The 17,634-nt window shown below is 41.9% G+C and overlaps 1 protein-coding gene across 1 annotated transcript; it reads left to right on the plus strand.

Annotated features, from left to right (window-relative positions):
- Nucleotides 1–13,748: 13,748 nt before the first annotated feature.
- LOC311530285 (olfactory receptor 2T1-like) lies at nt 13,749–14,606 on the plus strand (the record flags this gene model as incomplete). The annotated part of the gene is made up of 1 exon (XM_084646737.1): nt 13,749–14,606. The coding sequence occupies one exon, from the start codon at nt 13,749–13,751 to the stop codon at nt 14,604–14,606; it is 858 nt and encodes a 285-aa protein (XP_084502863.1).
- Between the last annotated feature and the right edge of the window lie 3,028 nt (nt 14,607–17,634).

The following is a 17,634-nucleotide window of genomic DNA, read 5'->3' on the forward strand; positions in this document are numbered from 1 at the left end:
AGGATTTCGCAAAAAGAAAAGGAGTACTTGTGGCACCTTAGAGACTAACCAATTTATTTGAGCATGAGCTTTCGTTAGCTAAAGCTCACTTCATCGGATGCATACCGTGGAAACTGCAGCAGACTTTATATACACACAGAGAATATGAAACAATACCTCCTCCCACCCCACTGTCCTGCTGGTAATAGCTTATCTAAAGTGATCATCAGGTTGGGCCATTTCCAGCATAAATCCAGGTTTTCTCACCCTCCACCCCCCCACACACAAATTCACTCTCCTGCTGGTAATAGCCCATCCAAAGTGACAACTCTCTACACAATGTGCATGATAATCAAGTTGGGCCATTTCCTGCACAAATCCAGGTTCTCTCACCCCCTCACCCCCTCCAAAAAACACACACACAAACTCACTATCCTGCTGGTAATAGCTCATCCAAAGTGACCACTCTCCTCACAATGTGCATGATAATCAAGGTGGGCCATTTCCAGCACAAATTCAGGTTTTCTCACCCCCCCCCCACCCCCATACACACACAAACTCACTCTCCTGCTGGTAATAGCTCATCCAAAGTGACCACTCTCCCTACAATGTGCATGGTAATCAAGGTGGGCCATGTCCAGCCAGCACAAATCCAGGCTTTCTTACCCCCCCCTTTTTTTTTTTTCCCCAGGGACACACACAAACTCACTCTCCTGCTGGCAATAGCTCATCCAAACTGACCACTCTCCAAGTTTAAATCCAAGTTAAACCAGAACATCTGGGGGCGGGGGAGGTAGGAAAAAACAAGAGGAAACAGGCTACCTTGCATAATGACTTAGCCACTCCCAGTCTCCATTTAAGCCTAAACTAATAGTATCCAATTTGCAAATGAATTCCAATTCAGCAGTTTCTCGCTGGAGTCTGGATTTGAAGTTTTTTTGTTTTAAGATAGCGACCTTCATGTCTGTGATTGCGTGACCAGAGAGATTGAAGTGTTCTCCGACTGGTTTATGAATGTTATAATTCTTGACATCTGATTTGTGTCCATTTATTCTTTTACGTAGAGACTGTCCAGTTTGACCAATGTAAATGGCAGAGGGGCATTGCTGGCACATGATGGCATATATCACATTGGTGGATGTGCAGGTGAACGAGCCTCTGATGGTGTGGCTGATGTTATTAGGCCCTGTGATGGTGTCCCCTGAATAGATATATGGACACAGTTGGCAACAGACTTTGTTGCAAGGATAAGTTCCTGGGTTAGTGGTTCTGTTGTGTGGTATGTGGTTGTTGGTGAGTATTTGCTTCAGGTTGCGGGGCTGTCTGTAGGCAAGGACTGGCCTGTCTCCCAAGATTTGTGAGAGTGTTGGGTCATCCTTTAGGATAGATTGTAGATCCTTAATAATGCATTGGAGGGGTTTTAGTTGGGGGCTGAAGGTGACGGCTAGTGGCGTTCTGTTATTTTCTTTGTTAGGTCTGTCCTGTAGTAGGTAACTTCTGGGAACTCTTCTGGCTCTATCAATCTGTTTCTTTACTTCCGCAGGTGGGTATTGTAGTTGTAAGAATGCTTGATTGAGATCTTGTAGGTGTTTGTCTCTGTCTGAGGGGTTGGAGCAAATGCGGTTGTATCGCAGAGCTTGGCTGTAGACGATGGATCGTGTGGTGTGGTCAGGATGAAAGCTGGAGGCATGTAGGTAGGAATAGCGGTCAGTAGGTTTCCGGTATAGGGTGGTGTTTATGTGACCATTGTTTATTAGCACTGTAGTGTCCAGGAAGTGGATCTCTTGTGTGGACTGGACCAGGCTGAGGTTGATGGTGGGATGGAAGTTGTTGAAATCATGGTGGAATTCCTCAAGGGCTTCTTTTCCATGGGTCCAGATGATGAAGATGTCATCAATATAGCGCAAGTAGAGTAGGGGCGTTAGGGGACGAGAGTTGAGGAAGCGTTGTTCTAAATCAGCCATAAAAATATTGGCATACTGTGGGGCCATGCGGGTACCCATAGCAGTGCCGCTGATTTGAAGGTAGACATTGTCCCCAAATGTGAAATAGTTATGGGTAAGGACAAAGTCACAACATTATGAATGTTTGGTGAAGGTACAAACAAATGGGTATTGCGCTGCTAATCATCGAGTGTCCTTATTGTTGTGGTTGTGCTGATGGTTGCACCTAGGTGTCCGGCTGTGAGAGTCACTCGAAAAACGCAGAACAAAAAAGAGAGAGTGCCTGCCTGTGATGGGGTGTACAAACTCCACACTGGACAACAAGGAGCTAAAAGGATTATTTGGGGCTCAGCCAGCCCTGCCCTGCCATACCTGCAGCAAATGTTCCATCTGTTGGAGGCATTACAAGGCAAGGAATTAGCTCATTTGGGTGGCAGGACTGGAGGTGAGCAGCTCTGTAGCCCACATCTCCAGCAGCACAGAGCAGAGGGAAGCCTAAGACTCTGACACAGCTGCCCAAAGCACGCCCCCATCCCCCCCCGAGGATAGGGAGGACCCGCCCCAGAGACAACCAGAGAGGGAAGTATCCTGTGGACCTTGCACTTTGGTAACCCCCTTTACTTATTGTGGTTTGGGTTTCCCCACCAGGGGAAGGTGTTGAACTAAGTTGACCCTGGGAGAGAGGGAACGAGAGGAAGAGGACAGCCTTAAGCAGCCTTGGTTGCCAGGCTGCTGGTATCCTAAATGGCCCTAGGTCAGAGTTGACTAGCCCAGGCTCCCCTCCCCAAAACCCTCTTGGCAGTCTGGGGTTGAGACTATGACCAGTAGGCCACGCTCCCCAACCAGACTCTGAATGAGGACCATTACACTACCCCGCAGAGCTTACAATCTAATTATAAGACAAGCTTGATACAGACAGATGGGGGTGAGGGGAGGGAGCACAATGATACAATGAAACAATCCGGCCCTAGATCGTTACTTTAGGTGAAGCCCAGATGGGGCGGTGCAGAAACTGTCTAAACCAACAGCAGACTGCTATGCTCAGTTGCTCTGTGACATCAGACTCTTCTGGCTGCTTCCCCAGTCTGTTAACATTATCTTCGGCCTATCCACACCAGGACACTCAGGGAAGTTAAAACCAAGTTACTGCAGGTATGATGTTAAAGCCCATTAATATGCATTAAACAGCTGTGTGGACACTCTCATTCAGAAATAAAGTAGCGTTAGTTCACTGTAGCTTAATCTGCTTTTGTTTTAACATATTCCAGAAGTCTACTAGGTATCATTGAGCAACCTTTATTTTGCATTAACAGAGTTTTAGGGCATTTAATATTAGTCCAGGTTCTATATATATGGTAAATATAGAGAAAAATCAAGAAAGTTCAATAGCGATATGCTCAAAGAATGTGGGACAGCCCCATTTTATAAATCTAATTAAATTAATTAATAAATGTTAATACCTAGCTCTGATGATGTGGTTTTCATTCATATATCTCAAAGTTGGTAAGTATTATTAACCACATGTTACAGATGGGGATGCTGAGTTACTGGGATGTGATGTGAGAGAGCCAGGAATAGAATCTTCTTCCTCTCTCTCTCTCTCTACTTACCAAATAATTTAATTTAACTTTCTTTCAAAAGTCCTGCTCTCCATTCTCTGAGTCCTGTATTAATTGCTTTCTATGCTCCTGTTTCCTACTCACCTCTGAAATAGGTATAGCCTATTGTTCTTCTTAGGATGTTCTCCCCTTTTCCTTGCATACTGAGGTCTACATTTTTCCCTCATTCAACTGACAACTTGCATGACATTGATCAGATACCATTTGTCATAAAAATAAAGGGAAGGGTAACCATCTTTCTGTATACAGTGCTATAAAATCCCTCCAGGCCAGAGGCGAAACCCTTTCACCTGTAAAGGGTTAAGAAGCTAAGATAACCTGGCTGACACCTGACCAAAATGACCAATGAGGAGACAAGATACTTTCAAAGCTGGAGGGGGGGACAAAGGGTCTGTCTGTCTGGGTGATGCTTTTGCTGGGAACAGATCAGGAATGCAGACTCAGAACTTCTGTAAAGTCAGTAAGTAATCTAGCTAGAAATGTGTTAGATTTCCTTTTGTTTAATGGCTGGTAAAATACTCTGTGCTGAATGGAATGTATATTCCTGTTTTTGTGTCTTTTTGTAACTTAAGGTTTTGCCTGGAGGGTTTCTCTTTGTTTTGAATCTGATTACCCTCTAAGGTATTTACCATCCTGATTTTACAGAGGTGATTCTCTTACCTTTTCTTTAATTAAAATTCTCCTTTTAAGAACCTGATTGATTTTTCATTGTTCTTAAGGTCCAAGGGTTTGCGTCTGTGTTCACCTGTACCAACTGGTGAGGATTTTTATCAAGCCTTCCCCAGGAAAGGGAGTGTAGGGCTTGGGGGGATATTTGGGGGAAGACATCTCCAAGTGGGCTCTTTCCCTGTTCTTTGTTTAACACGTTTGGTGGTGGCAGCATACGTTTCAAGGACAAGGCAAAGTTTGTACCTTGGAGAAGTTTTTAACCTAAACTGGTAAAAATAAGCTTAGGGGGTCTTTCACGCAGGTCCCCACATCTCTACCCTAGAGTTCAGAGTGGGGAAGGAACCTTGACACCATTCATGACATTAAAGAACTGGAATACACTTGAACTAATTAAGCCAGCTGAAATTCATTACCAGCTATCTGGGTGCCCCCTTGATCTCTGCCCTTGGGCTGAGTCTGAGGTCTGGTCTGCACTAGGAAATTGGGTCAGTATAATTTATATAAATATATAACTACTTTGCTCCAGGGTGTGAAAAATCCACATCCCTGAGTGATGCAGTTAAATTAACCTAACCCCCAATGTAGACACCTCTCGGTCAATTGAAGAATTCTCCCATTGACCTAGAGGTGGATTACTAACTCCGATGGGAAAACCCCATTCATCAGCGTAGGTAGCATCTTCACTTAAGCTCTGCAGCCACACAGCTGCATCGGTGTAGACAAGCCCTGAGTTTAGCTTGGAAGGGGAGTGGGACAAGTAGCTTTTTGGATCCCTGATCTGGGGGACCTCTCTCTGCCAGGCCAGTTATGGAGTAAACTAGAGGAGGATCACACCTGCTATGCCTTATCCCAGCTGGCAATGACACACAAGGGTATTCAAAGACCTCTGTGGTGTAGAGATCATCCCCTTTTTGCCCAGCCATGCTGCCCATGCCAGTCGGGGGAGAAAGGGTGCTGAAGATTGTGCTAGAGTGTCTCAGAACTATGAGAGGGTTTCCTATGCAGGGGATGATCCTGTGGCCAGATCCACTGAGTTTATAGCCATTTTGTACAGCTGGACTGCCGAAACGTGGCTGCAGCATGGCCCTAAGTATTAACTTGGAACTCCAACAGAGCTTTTCATTGACATTTTGCATCAAGCAAAGTCAGGGCATCATATTATAACTAGAGTTTGTCAACCCACTTTTTTTCCATTGAAAAATGGGGGTTTGCTTGAGCCAGGCCACAGCTTCATCTTGGATTAGATGAGTGAGGGGAAAACACAACATGTGCTGGAACCCCTATCATATTGCAACCCAAATACAAAAGAAGTATCAAGATAAAGTTATGGCCCCAATGATCCGAACACTTCTGAGCATGTGTATAAATTCAGCAGGACAAATTTATGTCTAAAGTTACTCACATTAGTAAGTGTTTGCCTAAAGTTGCCATCACGTATCCGTTATGTCAATACATTTTACCTTGCAGGGACATTAAAATTAAAAGAAAGAAACATGTATTGGAAACCCAGTTACTTTGGCATCTTACTAATAAAGCAGTCACTTAGATAACAGCTATGGAAATATGCACACAAGGTGAAATTCACCCCAAGCAGAGGGACAGAACAAAGCCTTATGCCACACTTAAGTCATACTTAAGCCCTGTAATAGTGGTTATTGAAAGGATCAGTCCTGTTGGTTTAGACTTATGGAGACTTTAGTGGGTGATGAATTAAGCCCATTATTGACTAAAAGGGGTAGCCAGTTGTTTGACTACACTCATGTTTCTTTCCAGAGACCAAATAACTAAATTTAGCCAAATTTAATATTTAAAGACAAAGCAGTACGAAAGGAGACGTACACACCCTGCTTCCAGGAAGCAAATTCTTCCAGGGTGTTCCCCTTACACAGAAGACTTGCTTCAAAGAGAGGCATTTCAGCTAGCAGTCTGTATAGTGTAATTTTACAAGTCACAAAACTTTCTATGAGTCACCAAAATCTAGCCCTCCAGTTTGGCCCAGTTCCTAACTTATTGTTCGGTATCTTCCTTATCTCTGTTTTGGATACTAGGATTTCAAGGTACTGGAAGGTACCTACCTATATTTACCCATATCTTATTTTGATTACTAAATTCCAAGTGCTGATGAGCCATAAAACTACTCTCTCACAGTTCTTGGTACAAAGGATTCCTACATCTTTGCTTGGACAAGTTTCCTGTTTTTTAATATCAAAGTTGACTTCAGCTTTGCAAAGTGTTGTTGGGATTACTTAGCTTGATGAACAGAATTGTAGGAAGAGCATAATACATTTAGTTAACATAACTTCCCAACACTTTATATATATAAATGTTAATACCATGCACATAATACCTATTAGCATGGTGTACACTATGCCTAACATATATGTATTGACTAACACAAGGTAGTTTTGGAGTATCTCAACTGCACATTAGTAAAGGCTTTCAAGAGGAAATATGGTCCAGTATTTAGGGCACCATCATATACGGTAGGATGTCTGAGTTCAAATCTCTGCTTTAGCCTTCCTGAGTGACCATATGCAAGTCACTTCGGTTTTCTGTACTTCAGTTCCCCAGATGTAAAATGAAAATAATAGTACTTCCCTTCCTCAGAGGGCTGCTATGAGGATCAATATATTAAACATGGTGAGCTGCTCAGATAATTGGGGACTTATCTGAACCTTAGACAGATTTTTTCCTGTGTAGAGGGACATCAAAAGTATGGTCTATAAGCCACTTAAATCCCACTTCAAACTCAAAATAGCCTGGTGCTGGGTCTCTGGAGAGGGGTGAATTTCACTCACAAGTGCCAACATTGACCATAAAAGTCTTTCCTGGAAGCTTTTGTATTTCTTTTTTACTGACTCTCCAGCCCTTTAACTTTACCCAGTGAAACTTCCTGGAGTGACGACTTACTACAGGTCTCAAAACCAATAACTAATGAAGCCCAGTGCAACTATTTTCCAGTTAGCAACAACCAACAATAAAAGAGGGAATTAACAGAAGTCGGTGGACCTGTGCCTGCTTTGATCAGAGTTGAATTTAGTTCCTGAGGCTTTTGCTCTTCAAGTACTATATTTATTAAGTAAATGCCAAGATTAGTCACATTTACTTCAATGGGACTAGCCATGTGAGTATTGTTAAACAAGCATTAACATCACCTTGCTACAGGCCTGTGCACCGCTGGAATAGCACTCAGTTTTGCAAAACAGGGTTTAAGGGATTACATAACAGTCCGCCATGTGCAGGGGTGAATTTTCCAGTCTGCAGAGAATGGGTTCCACAGATGGGGCGGACTGGAGACTGGGATACAAAATGCTCAGTAGCACTGTCGCCTTCCAAAGCCCTATCAGGATATTTTCTAAGACTGTAAGGGGGGAAGGGACAGAGAGGTTAGTGGGGGAACAGGCAATGTGGGAACTGGTGATAGCCCAATGGAGCCTGGCTTTCAAAATTGGAGTAAGTGGATAAAGCTGAGAAATATTCTGCAGTCAGGAGGTGTCTGAACGGATGACCCTGGCCTCTACAGAGAGCTAATGTCCAAGCAAGAAGCAGCTAACTCGATGCTCCTGAATTCCACCCATCTCCCAAGATCCATGTGAATCTCCAGAGATCTGTGAATTGGGTGTGTCTGTGTGTGGTTGGGTGAGAGAAGACCCCTCTACTGACTCTGAAAAGGAGGGCCAACCCCACTCCCCTTTTTTGCGGTCTCTGCCCGGTCTGATCTCATGGCAGAAGAATGCAAAGGACCACAAGCAGAAACTTGCCGAGTTGCAAAACATGTGCGGGGGGGGGGGGGGGGAACAGCTGAGGACTACATTTCCTCCTGTAACTGTGTCTTAATTAAAGACTTGGTAGAGTATTCCCCAAAGCCTGGTAAAGTTTAGATACATATTTCCCCTTAGATTGTTAATTTTGAGCTACTGGGGTGATGTAATGGTCCCAACCATAACTCAGACTATTTAAATATTGTATGTTCTTCCACCAGTTATTGTTCCTTTTTCTTCAGTAAGGAATCGACTGGGGTAGCTTTAGACGTAGGTTAGAGAGTCAGATTTAAAGTGTCTCATGCAATATTTTTGGTTACCGATTACAGACTGCAGTTCTTACAGCCGGCGGGTTTCAACTTGACATTTTCTAACCTATTTAAAAAAAAAATCATTAAGGTTTTTTGTGAGAGCAGGTATAAATATTTATGGTATTATTTATTTTTTCAGTATAAATGGAATACATGTCTTAAAGATTTTAAACTAATTTTCTCCCTTAGAATAATATTATTGCCCTAGGCTGGAAGAATGCCATGTTAATTGGAGTGCTCATTACATATGCCTCTTATAAGACAGTATTTTGACATTTCTCCAACAGGAACTATAAAGGTGACAAAGAAGAGATTGATGTGGATTGCTTATTTATGTACTTGTTGCAACTATTTTCAGTTCATTTTCAATTTTTAAGGTCAGGCTTGACAAAGCCCTGGCTCGGATGCTTTAGTTGGGGATTGGTCCTGCTTTGAGCAGGGGGTTGGACTAGATGACCTCCTGAGGTCCCTTCCAACCCTGCTATTCAATGATTCTATGATTCATAAATGTTTGTTGGTTATGAATGACCATATACCAGAATTATGGGGAGGCAAATGCATTCTAAGACTATAACACAATGTGGGACAATACAACAACAGTTTTCTTTAAAACAAATGGTGGCATTTTTCCAAAAGAGGTGAACTTTCTCTCCTTTCTAGATTACTCACACGACAAGATGGGATATAGGGAGGTAAGCAGTTACTGTCTTCTTATGTTTCTAGGCTATGTGTTCAAACCTTCACAGCTTTGGCCGTTGCTTTGTTCTTTTGAAGAGCACCATTCTTACACAGAAAATTTCTCATACCAGACTAGCAGAGATGCAAGTATACAATTTTTTTATCAAAAGATATTTTCAAGTTATTATTCTCACCATGATGATGATGGAGCACACACATAACCTTGGAGAAAAGCCCGCTATGGTTTTGAACATTCAATATTTTAATTAAATCATTAAAATTAGAAATGCTACTTAGAATAAATTAATCATTATAATTATCATGAATTGTAGTAGCAACTGATTACATATAGGGCCTTAAAAGATATTAAATACATACTGACTACTTTTTATGATAGCATATGTTACATTTGAATTTCTCATTCATTTGAAATCTGGCTCTGATGAAGGGAACACCGTGGAATTTATATGCCTTACAGTTCTGCTTCTTATAGCCAGTCTGCGCTATTAGTATCTGCCTGTGGTGAAGGAGGGGCACATGGAATGCCGTTCCAACTCCCAAAAAGTTCCGGAATGGCATTCCACATGAGTCGAGCGTTGTTTCATTACTGACTTGTCCGGAAACTCTCTCCTCATGTTTCTAATCCAAGTGGACTCCAGACCTCGCACCCCCATGTACTTTTTCCTCAGTCAATTGCCCTTCATGTGTATCTGTCAAACCCTAGTCATTGTCCCTAAAATGGATAGGCTTCCAGTCTCTGGGGAACATTATTTCACTGTTTGGATGTGGGCCCAAATATTTCTCATGCTGACCATGGAGGGAGCAGAATGCCTCATTCTAGCAGCCATGTCTTCTAAGTAAAGATAATGAATACAATTATTGCTATTGGTGGAAGTAGTCATTGTCATAGTTTATAATGTTTACATATAAGGTGTGACACCTTGATCTACTGAAGCCACTGAAAAATACCGCAATTGACATCAACAGGACAAGAATTTTTTTCAAGGCAATTTTAGTGCCATTAAAAATCCCAAATACATAGAGATTAATTTTTATAATATATCATACATTTTCATTTCTTGTGCTTCTGAAACCTTGTCCAGTTGAAGGATCCCGCTGTTTTGTTTTGGATGTTTTTTTAATGTACTGCACAATATGGTGTCTAACACCCAGTTTGGGATATCTGCTCTTCAAAGAAGGACTTCCAAGTCTCTGATCAAGCAAAGATTTACACTTATCCTTAACATTGCACACTGGGTGTTGTCCCATTGAACTAAACAGGTCTACTCACATCCCTAAAATTATTCATGTGCCTGGGGCTTTTCAGGACTAAGGCCACAATACAGAAAACTACATTTATTAAAAAGAAAAGGAGTGCTTGTGGCACCTTAGAGACTAACCAATTTATTTGAGCATAAGCTTTCGTGAGCTACAGCTCACTTCATCGGATGCATACTGTGGAAAGTGTAGAAGATCTTTCATACACACAAAGCATGAAAAAATACCTCCCCCCATCCCACTCTCCTGCTGGCAATAGCTTATCTAAAGTGATCACTCTCCTTACAATAAACCTACATTTTTTAACTACCTCAGAGTGGGTCTGTTGGGTATATTAAAGCATGTTTTTTAATGACTTTGACATTTGTGGATAGAAAGTGTTATAGGATTGCAAAATATTATGGGCTGAACTCCACCCTGACCTATACCCCATTCACAAACTCTTCAGGCCAAAGGATCACGTTTTCTTACATGTTTCTACAATGGGGCCCTAGTCCTGACTGAGGTCTTTTGGTGCTACAATAGTAAATAATAATAAAAAGTCCCCATTTGCTGTGCTGTCAGTTTGTGTATGGTTGAATCCTGGAAAGTATTTGTTGCTGAACTTCAGATAGTCTTGGGTGGTTTTATGCTCTGCTGCTTGTGGGCACTGAGATGGAGGGTATTGGCCTGTGGAATTGATGGGGAGAACATTTCCATGTCATTCTTTCTGTATCTACTGCTAGTGCTGAGTAAATAATGGCTGTTTGAGCTCAGGGACTTAACCAAAACATTTTTTGAAAAAAAAAAATCTAATTCAATGCAAACCTAAATACGTTTTTCAATTTCAGACCTTCCAAAATGCATTTCTCAGTGAAGACATTTCATAAAAAAATCACCCAGCTCTCTCTACTGCAGGGTTTTATCAGGAATGACTGAGGTTAAATAAGTGGTTTGCTTGGCAGAAGGCTTTTGCTGCTCTGTCTGTTAACCCAGCAGGGACCTTTCCTAGTATGATACAAGCCAGTGAGCCTGCCATAATTTCTCCAGGAGGAAGAGAAAATTTCTTTGTGATTTAAAATATTTTCACATAAATCTTCATGTTTCTGTCCTGCTCCAGCCTTATATTTCGTTGTTTATTTATTTGTTTTCTTTATTTAATGGACCAAGCCTCACATTTGCAAATATCACCTCTGATTATAAGTGTCTCAGTTTTTGGGTGTCCAACATGATGAGCCTGGATTTTTTCGAATATGCTGAGCACCCAACTATCCAAAGTTCAGGTGCTTTTAAAGTGTCTCAATTTGAGCCCTTCTAAATTAAGACACTAAAAATTTGAGCTGGTGGAAAAAATTCTGTCAAAACTGTTTTTGACAGACAACTGGGTTTTCGACTAAACAAACTTTTAGTGAAAGAAGTTTTGATTTGTTGTCAAAAAACTAAATACTTCAAAACCAAATATTTCAAACAGAAAGCAAAGTAGTTCAGATAACACCAGTTTTCAATCAAATATTTCTGGTTTTGACTGAAAATTTTCGGTATTCATATTTTCAAAGAAAAATCGAAATGATTTGTGGAAAATTTAGATGATTTGTTTTCCAGTTTGCCCATAATTTGCTGCAGAACCCCCCCCCCCCACACACACACATTTTTCTATCCGTTCTACTAACGTCACTGTCAGTTTTGAAAATCTTGGCGCTCATCAACTGGAAATGTTCATTGTGAGGATATTTTCACTGTATTCGCACCTGAAAATATATTTTGTCAGGGAAAATTCCCAGCAGTGAATATGCATTGGGAGCAAGATTTCCTGTTTTTAGAATTGATTTATAAAAGGAATTGTAATATGTTTGGGGCAGGGACTGTTTCTTATCATCAGGGGGCATGTCTACACGGTATGAGGCAGGAAGCCTCGCAGGCTGGGTCAACAGACACAGGCTGCTGGGGATTGTGCTCTAAAAACAGCTGTGTAGACAGTGCTTTGAAGTGATGCATCCGATAAAGTGAGCTGTAGCTCACGAAAGCTTATGCTCAAATAAATTGGTTAGTCTCTAAGGTGCCACAAGTCCTCCTTTTCTTTTTGCAGATACAGACTAACACGGCTGCTACTCTGAAAACTACTTTGAAGTTGTGGCTCAGGCTGGAATTCAGACAAGGAAGCCCAGCCCCCCACCCAGGCTTCCGACCTCAAGCCCCAGATGCAATGTCGTCACAGCTATAACTTGTAATTATTCTCATTATTATCTAATGTGACTCAGGTTGGGCTGCAGTCATTGGTCACTTTAGAAAAACTTTCCTCTGGGGCTAGTTCTCAGAGATTTTGAGCACCGGTATTTCCCAGTGACTTCAGTTGGACTTATCGATGCTTATAACATGGGAAAGTTAGGCTCAAAAGTGCCTCTGGCCTTATTTATAAATTGTACTGTTTGAACTTGAACTTGATTTAAAAGACGGTTTGGTGGAACTGGGACAAAAATGCCGTGTGGACTGCAGCTGGTCAGAAATGATTTGTTGAAACATTTTTTTTTCCCAATGGAAGATGGCTTTTTGACTGAAGGAAAATTCCCATTTTCATCTAAAGTATGCTGTACCCAGAGAAATTTCAATGAAAATTTTCAAGAAAAATGGGAAAACAATCTCTGTCACCAATTTTTTATAGCAGAAAAAAAAATATTCCCAACAGCCTACAGTCTGGAGACTCTTTGTTCGATTTAAACCAAGCTTATATTGCTTTAGTTATAGTTGATACCTTGCAGATCAGAGTTAAATTGACATAAAATTGTTTTAAATCAAATCAAATTGTCCACACTGTGATTTGCATCGCTTTATCTAGATGATTATAAAATCACACTTTTAGTTCAACCACGGCAGCTCTAAATATAGAAAAGACCTGAAGCTAAATACCCAAATGCTGAGATTTGCAATATTGCATGTTATTTAAAAAAAAACCACCAAAAAAAACCCTTTAGCCTCAGGCCTGGTCTACACTGAAAAGTTAGGTTGACATAGCTATGGAACTCAGGAGTGTGAAAAGTCCCCATCCCTGAGCAACATAATTATGCCAACCTCACCCATTGCACAGACACAGCTAGCTTGATGGAAGAATACTTCTGTCAACTTCGCTACTATTGATCAGAGAGGTGGTTTCCTATACCATTGGAAAAACTATTTCTGTAAGAGTAGACTGCATCAACACTACAAGACAATGTTGGCATAGCTATGTCTGCCTGTAGTGTAGACATACCCGAAAAAAATACAACTTCCTGGGAAGTGACAGAATTTGCATGTTAGCCAAGATATTTGGCATTTCTTCCACCAAAGGGAGAAGCTGACTAGTGTATCAGACTCCGTCAGTGTTACCCCTACACACAATGTGTGCATATTCCACACATTTTTTGTTCTAATCTCTTCTTGTGCGTTTAGGCCAAATCAAATGAAGAGGAAGTAGAGAGGAATAATGCAACATTTCCAACAGAATTTATCCTGCTGGGGCTCTTTAACCAAACGGAGATGCACACCTTCCTCGTGGCCATGATTTTAATTGCCTTCATCACTGCCTTATCAGGGAATGGTCTCTTCATATTTCTAATCCAAACAGATTCCAGCCTTCACAGTCCCATGTATTTTTTCCTCAGTCAGTTGGCCTTCATGGATATCTGTCAGATCCTGATCGTTGTCCCCAAAATGGCAATGGACTCCCTGATCCCAGGGAACACCATTTCGATAGTTGGATGTGGGGCCCAGATATTTCTCACGATGACCACAGGAGGAGCAGTGTGCCTCCTTCTGGCGGTCATGTCTTATGACAGGTATGTGGCAATATGCAATCCCTTGCAATACCATGTCCGCATGAAGAAGAGAACCTGCCTAAGCATGGCAGCTGGTGTCTGGTTTGGAGCATCTTTAGATGCCTTGATTCACACAGTTTTTATTCTGCAACTGCCTTACTGCGGCTCAAAAGAGATCAACCACTTCTTCTGTGAGATCCCAGCCCTGCTGAAATTGTCATGCCCTGACACCTCCACTTATGAGACAGTCCTCTTTGTGTCCGGCATTGTACTGCTCCTCATCCCTTCCTCAATCATACTGTCTTCTTATATGTGCATCCTCTCTTCGGTCCTGAGGATGAGCTCAGTCAAAGGAAAGCAGAAGGCACTAGCCACTTGCTCCTCACATTTGACCGTGGTGGGGCTATTCTACGGAGCAGCCATCTTCATGTACATGAGACCCACTTCCTACCACTCACCTCAGCAAGACAAGATGGTGTCTGTGTTTTACACCGTTGTCACCCCAGTGCTGAATCCCCTCATCTACAGCCTAAGAAACAAGGATGTTTTAGTATCCCTAAGAAAATTGGTTGGGAAATGCAGAGTCTGTCGGAAACTTTGATATGAAATGTCATTGACTGTTGTGTCCTAGGTTTGATCACTTCCTACTTGACCACAGACAGGGTTTCCTAAAAGATTTAGTTGTAGGGTATATTTTTCAAAATTCCTTAGCGCTCAAGTTCCACTGTAAATCAATGTGTCTTAGGCTTTTAAGTTTCTTAAGCACTTTTGACATTTTCGCACGTGTCTAGATTCACAAGGGGCACCTAATTGTACATTAGCTGTCTGAGTCCGACATTTAGGCACAATTAAATTCACAAAACCGTGGCTCAGCTGCTGCCAAACCCTGGAGGCACCTGAATTCCCTAAGCCCCAGATTTGTAACGGTGTTTGGTTATTGCTGCACTCAGCATTGCAACCCTTACCTGATGGAGGAGCTGAAATCCCATTTTCAAAAGGGAGAGTGCTTGGAAAATGAGATTGAGGCTGCAACTTTTGAATGCTTTTTAAAATCTGGGCAAAATTGATTTAGGAGCCTAAATTCTATCGACTGTTATAGGATTTTTGCTCTTAGGACCCAAAATCCTATTGACTGCTAAGATATGCCCTTAGGAGCCAAATCCCATGGACAGTTGATGGGATTTAGGTGCCATAAATCAGTTAGGCATTGTGACACTGAGCACAACAATGGTTAAATACCTTTAAAAATCCAGACCTACGTACTTGAGTTTCTACTGATTTAGTCCTCTATATACCTAAGTTTCTGTACATGGGCCCTATATCCTACGGGCAGAGAGGGGCTCAGCACCTAGCTCACACCGAAGCCCCCATGGGATTCACAAACTTGGCATTCCCCCAGCGATCCTTCCTGCGGGGCCCAGCCGTGTAGGAGTTCTTTGAGCACACCTAACCAGCAAAGAGGAGGTTGTTCCCCAACTTATACCCAACAGTTTAGGGCACTCATCTGGGATATGGGAGACCTGGATTCTAGCACCTGCTCCATATGAAACAGAATAGGGATTTGTGCACGGGTCTCCTACATCCCCGGTGAGTGCTCTAACCACTGGGCTATTGAGATAATCGTCCCTCTGTTCCTCCTTGGTTTATTGTGAGAAAGGCTCAATCTGACCTAAGCGCCTAACTCCAGGAGAGGGTTCATGGCTGTGAATCCCCAACAAGAGATGGTGTGACCCTCCGGCACAGAGTAAGGCATCTAAGTCCTCTTGAGAGGCAGGGCTTTGAGACATTTCTTAATGGCTCACTTAGGCAGCTCCCTTCTCAGAGTGCTATCCTCTGTGGGTCACTTTTTAGGCACCTTAGTCATGTAGCTCAGAGTTGTGAATTCCGTTAGGTGGCAGGGCAGCTAGAAGTGAGGGGGTGTAATACTCATCATTGCAACATTTAAGCCCCCGTTGTGAATCTAGTCCATAATGTGTTCTACTTTGATAGTGCATTCACACCAGATTTTATGTGCATTGCTCAAAATAGAGCTGAAAAGGAACTATAAATGTGCATAGGCCTCATACCGGCCCGGCCCTCTGCAGAAGGCTGAATTTCTCCCACAGGAAGTAGGCCCAGTGCTAAGAAGGGGACATTGTTAATATTCACTCTTCAGAGTGTGAGACCACTTTGGGCCTGAGTCTCCCCTCACATTGGTTTTAAATTGGTTTAGCTCCACTGAGTACAGAGGTGTTATCCTTGTTTTTTATTGGTGCAAAGTATGTTCTTTGCGTTCTCTCTTTAGCAGCCCTAGTTATGTAAAGTAGGAAGTAACTATAAATCCAGACTGCAGGTATCACAGAATCACAGGGTTGGAAGGGACCTCAGGAGATCATCTAGTCCAACCCCCGTAAATGTTGTGTAAAATAAATGAATATGATTTATATAGAGAATTGTGGAAATGTAGGGCTGGAAGGGACCTGGATAAGTCATCATCTAGTGCATCCTTCTGCCCTCAGGCAGGAACAAATTAACCTAGACAATCTCTGACAGGCATTTAACATAACTTAAAAACTTGGCAATGGAAGATCAAGATAAATGGGAAGTTTCCTTAATTTAAATTCAGATGACGACTGCACACGAGGAAGTAAAAAGGACATGGGGTTCAATAATTTATTCTGTTATGAATGGAAGAAATGGGGATTCAAGATTTCTGAATGGTAGAAAGCTTTTACTAACCCAAAATTAACTGGAAAAATGAAAAGATTATTCAATGAACAAATAGGTTAAGCTAGAGATTGAAAATGAACTGGTAAATAATATAATCCTCTCATCCATCATATTTACAGTTTGTCAGTCACTGTAAATATTTAGGCATCAGTACTCAGTGAAAATGATGCAATGATTTTTCAAAGCCACAGCCTCTACCTTCAACTTCCCAGCCACAAAAATAAAGTAAAATACATGAGCCGGTTGGGAAGATTCATTCCACATGTAGCCTTAATCCATCTGTATTTGGGTGGTAATTTATGATATTTAATTTCTAGCCAATGTCAATGCACTGGGCCACATATTATCATCACAATATACCAAACTGAAACCATGGATGTTTTAGGTCATATTTTCCTTCATCATGCTTGTTGGTGCATCATGGGTCATATTCATTGCTGGCATAGCATGTTCACTGATGTCAATGTGGTTATCTCAGGTTTGAATTTGCTCATAAGGGTGTATTGAATTTGCCCCACATGTGTTTGGTGGAGGCCTGACTATCTTCCCCCAATTTGTGGATTGCTAGATGAGAGAGGCACATCTACCTAGACTCAAGCACCTATGTTCATGAGAGGATCAGGGCTTAGCACACCCCTCTCCTTGGCATCTCCCATTGGCTTGCTAAGGCAGCTCTCTAGCTAGAGTGTTGCCTTTAATGGATTCCATTCTAAGGCACCTATCACTCCCCATTCACTGTACAGAGATCCTCGGTACCTAGCTCAGGCTTTGTGGATCCCAGTGTTGTTCCTGTGATTTTCTAGGTGCACTTGTGGATCTGGGCAGAAGTATAAACACATTACAGTTGTTTAGCTATCAGATACTATGGTAATGCGACAGCCTAATTTTGGCAATTAATTGATCTTTGACTATTAGTAGTA

The sequence above is a fragment of the Lepidochelys olivacea genome (assembly GCF_965140295.1).
Source record: "Lepidochelys olivacea isolate rLepOli2 genome assembly, chromosome: 14".
Classification (NCBI taxonomy): Eukaryota; Metazoa; Chordata; order Testudines; family Cheloniidae; genus Lepidochelys; species Lepidochelys olivacea.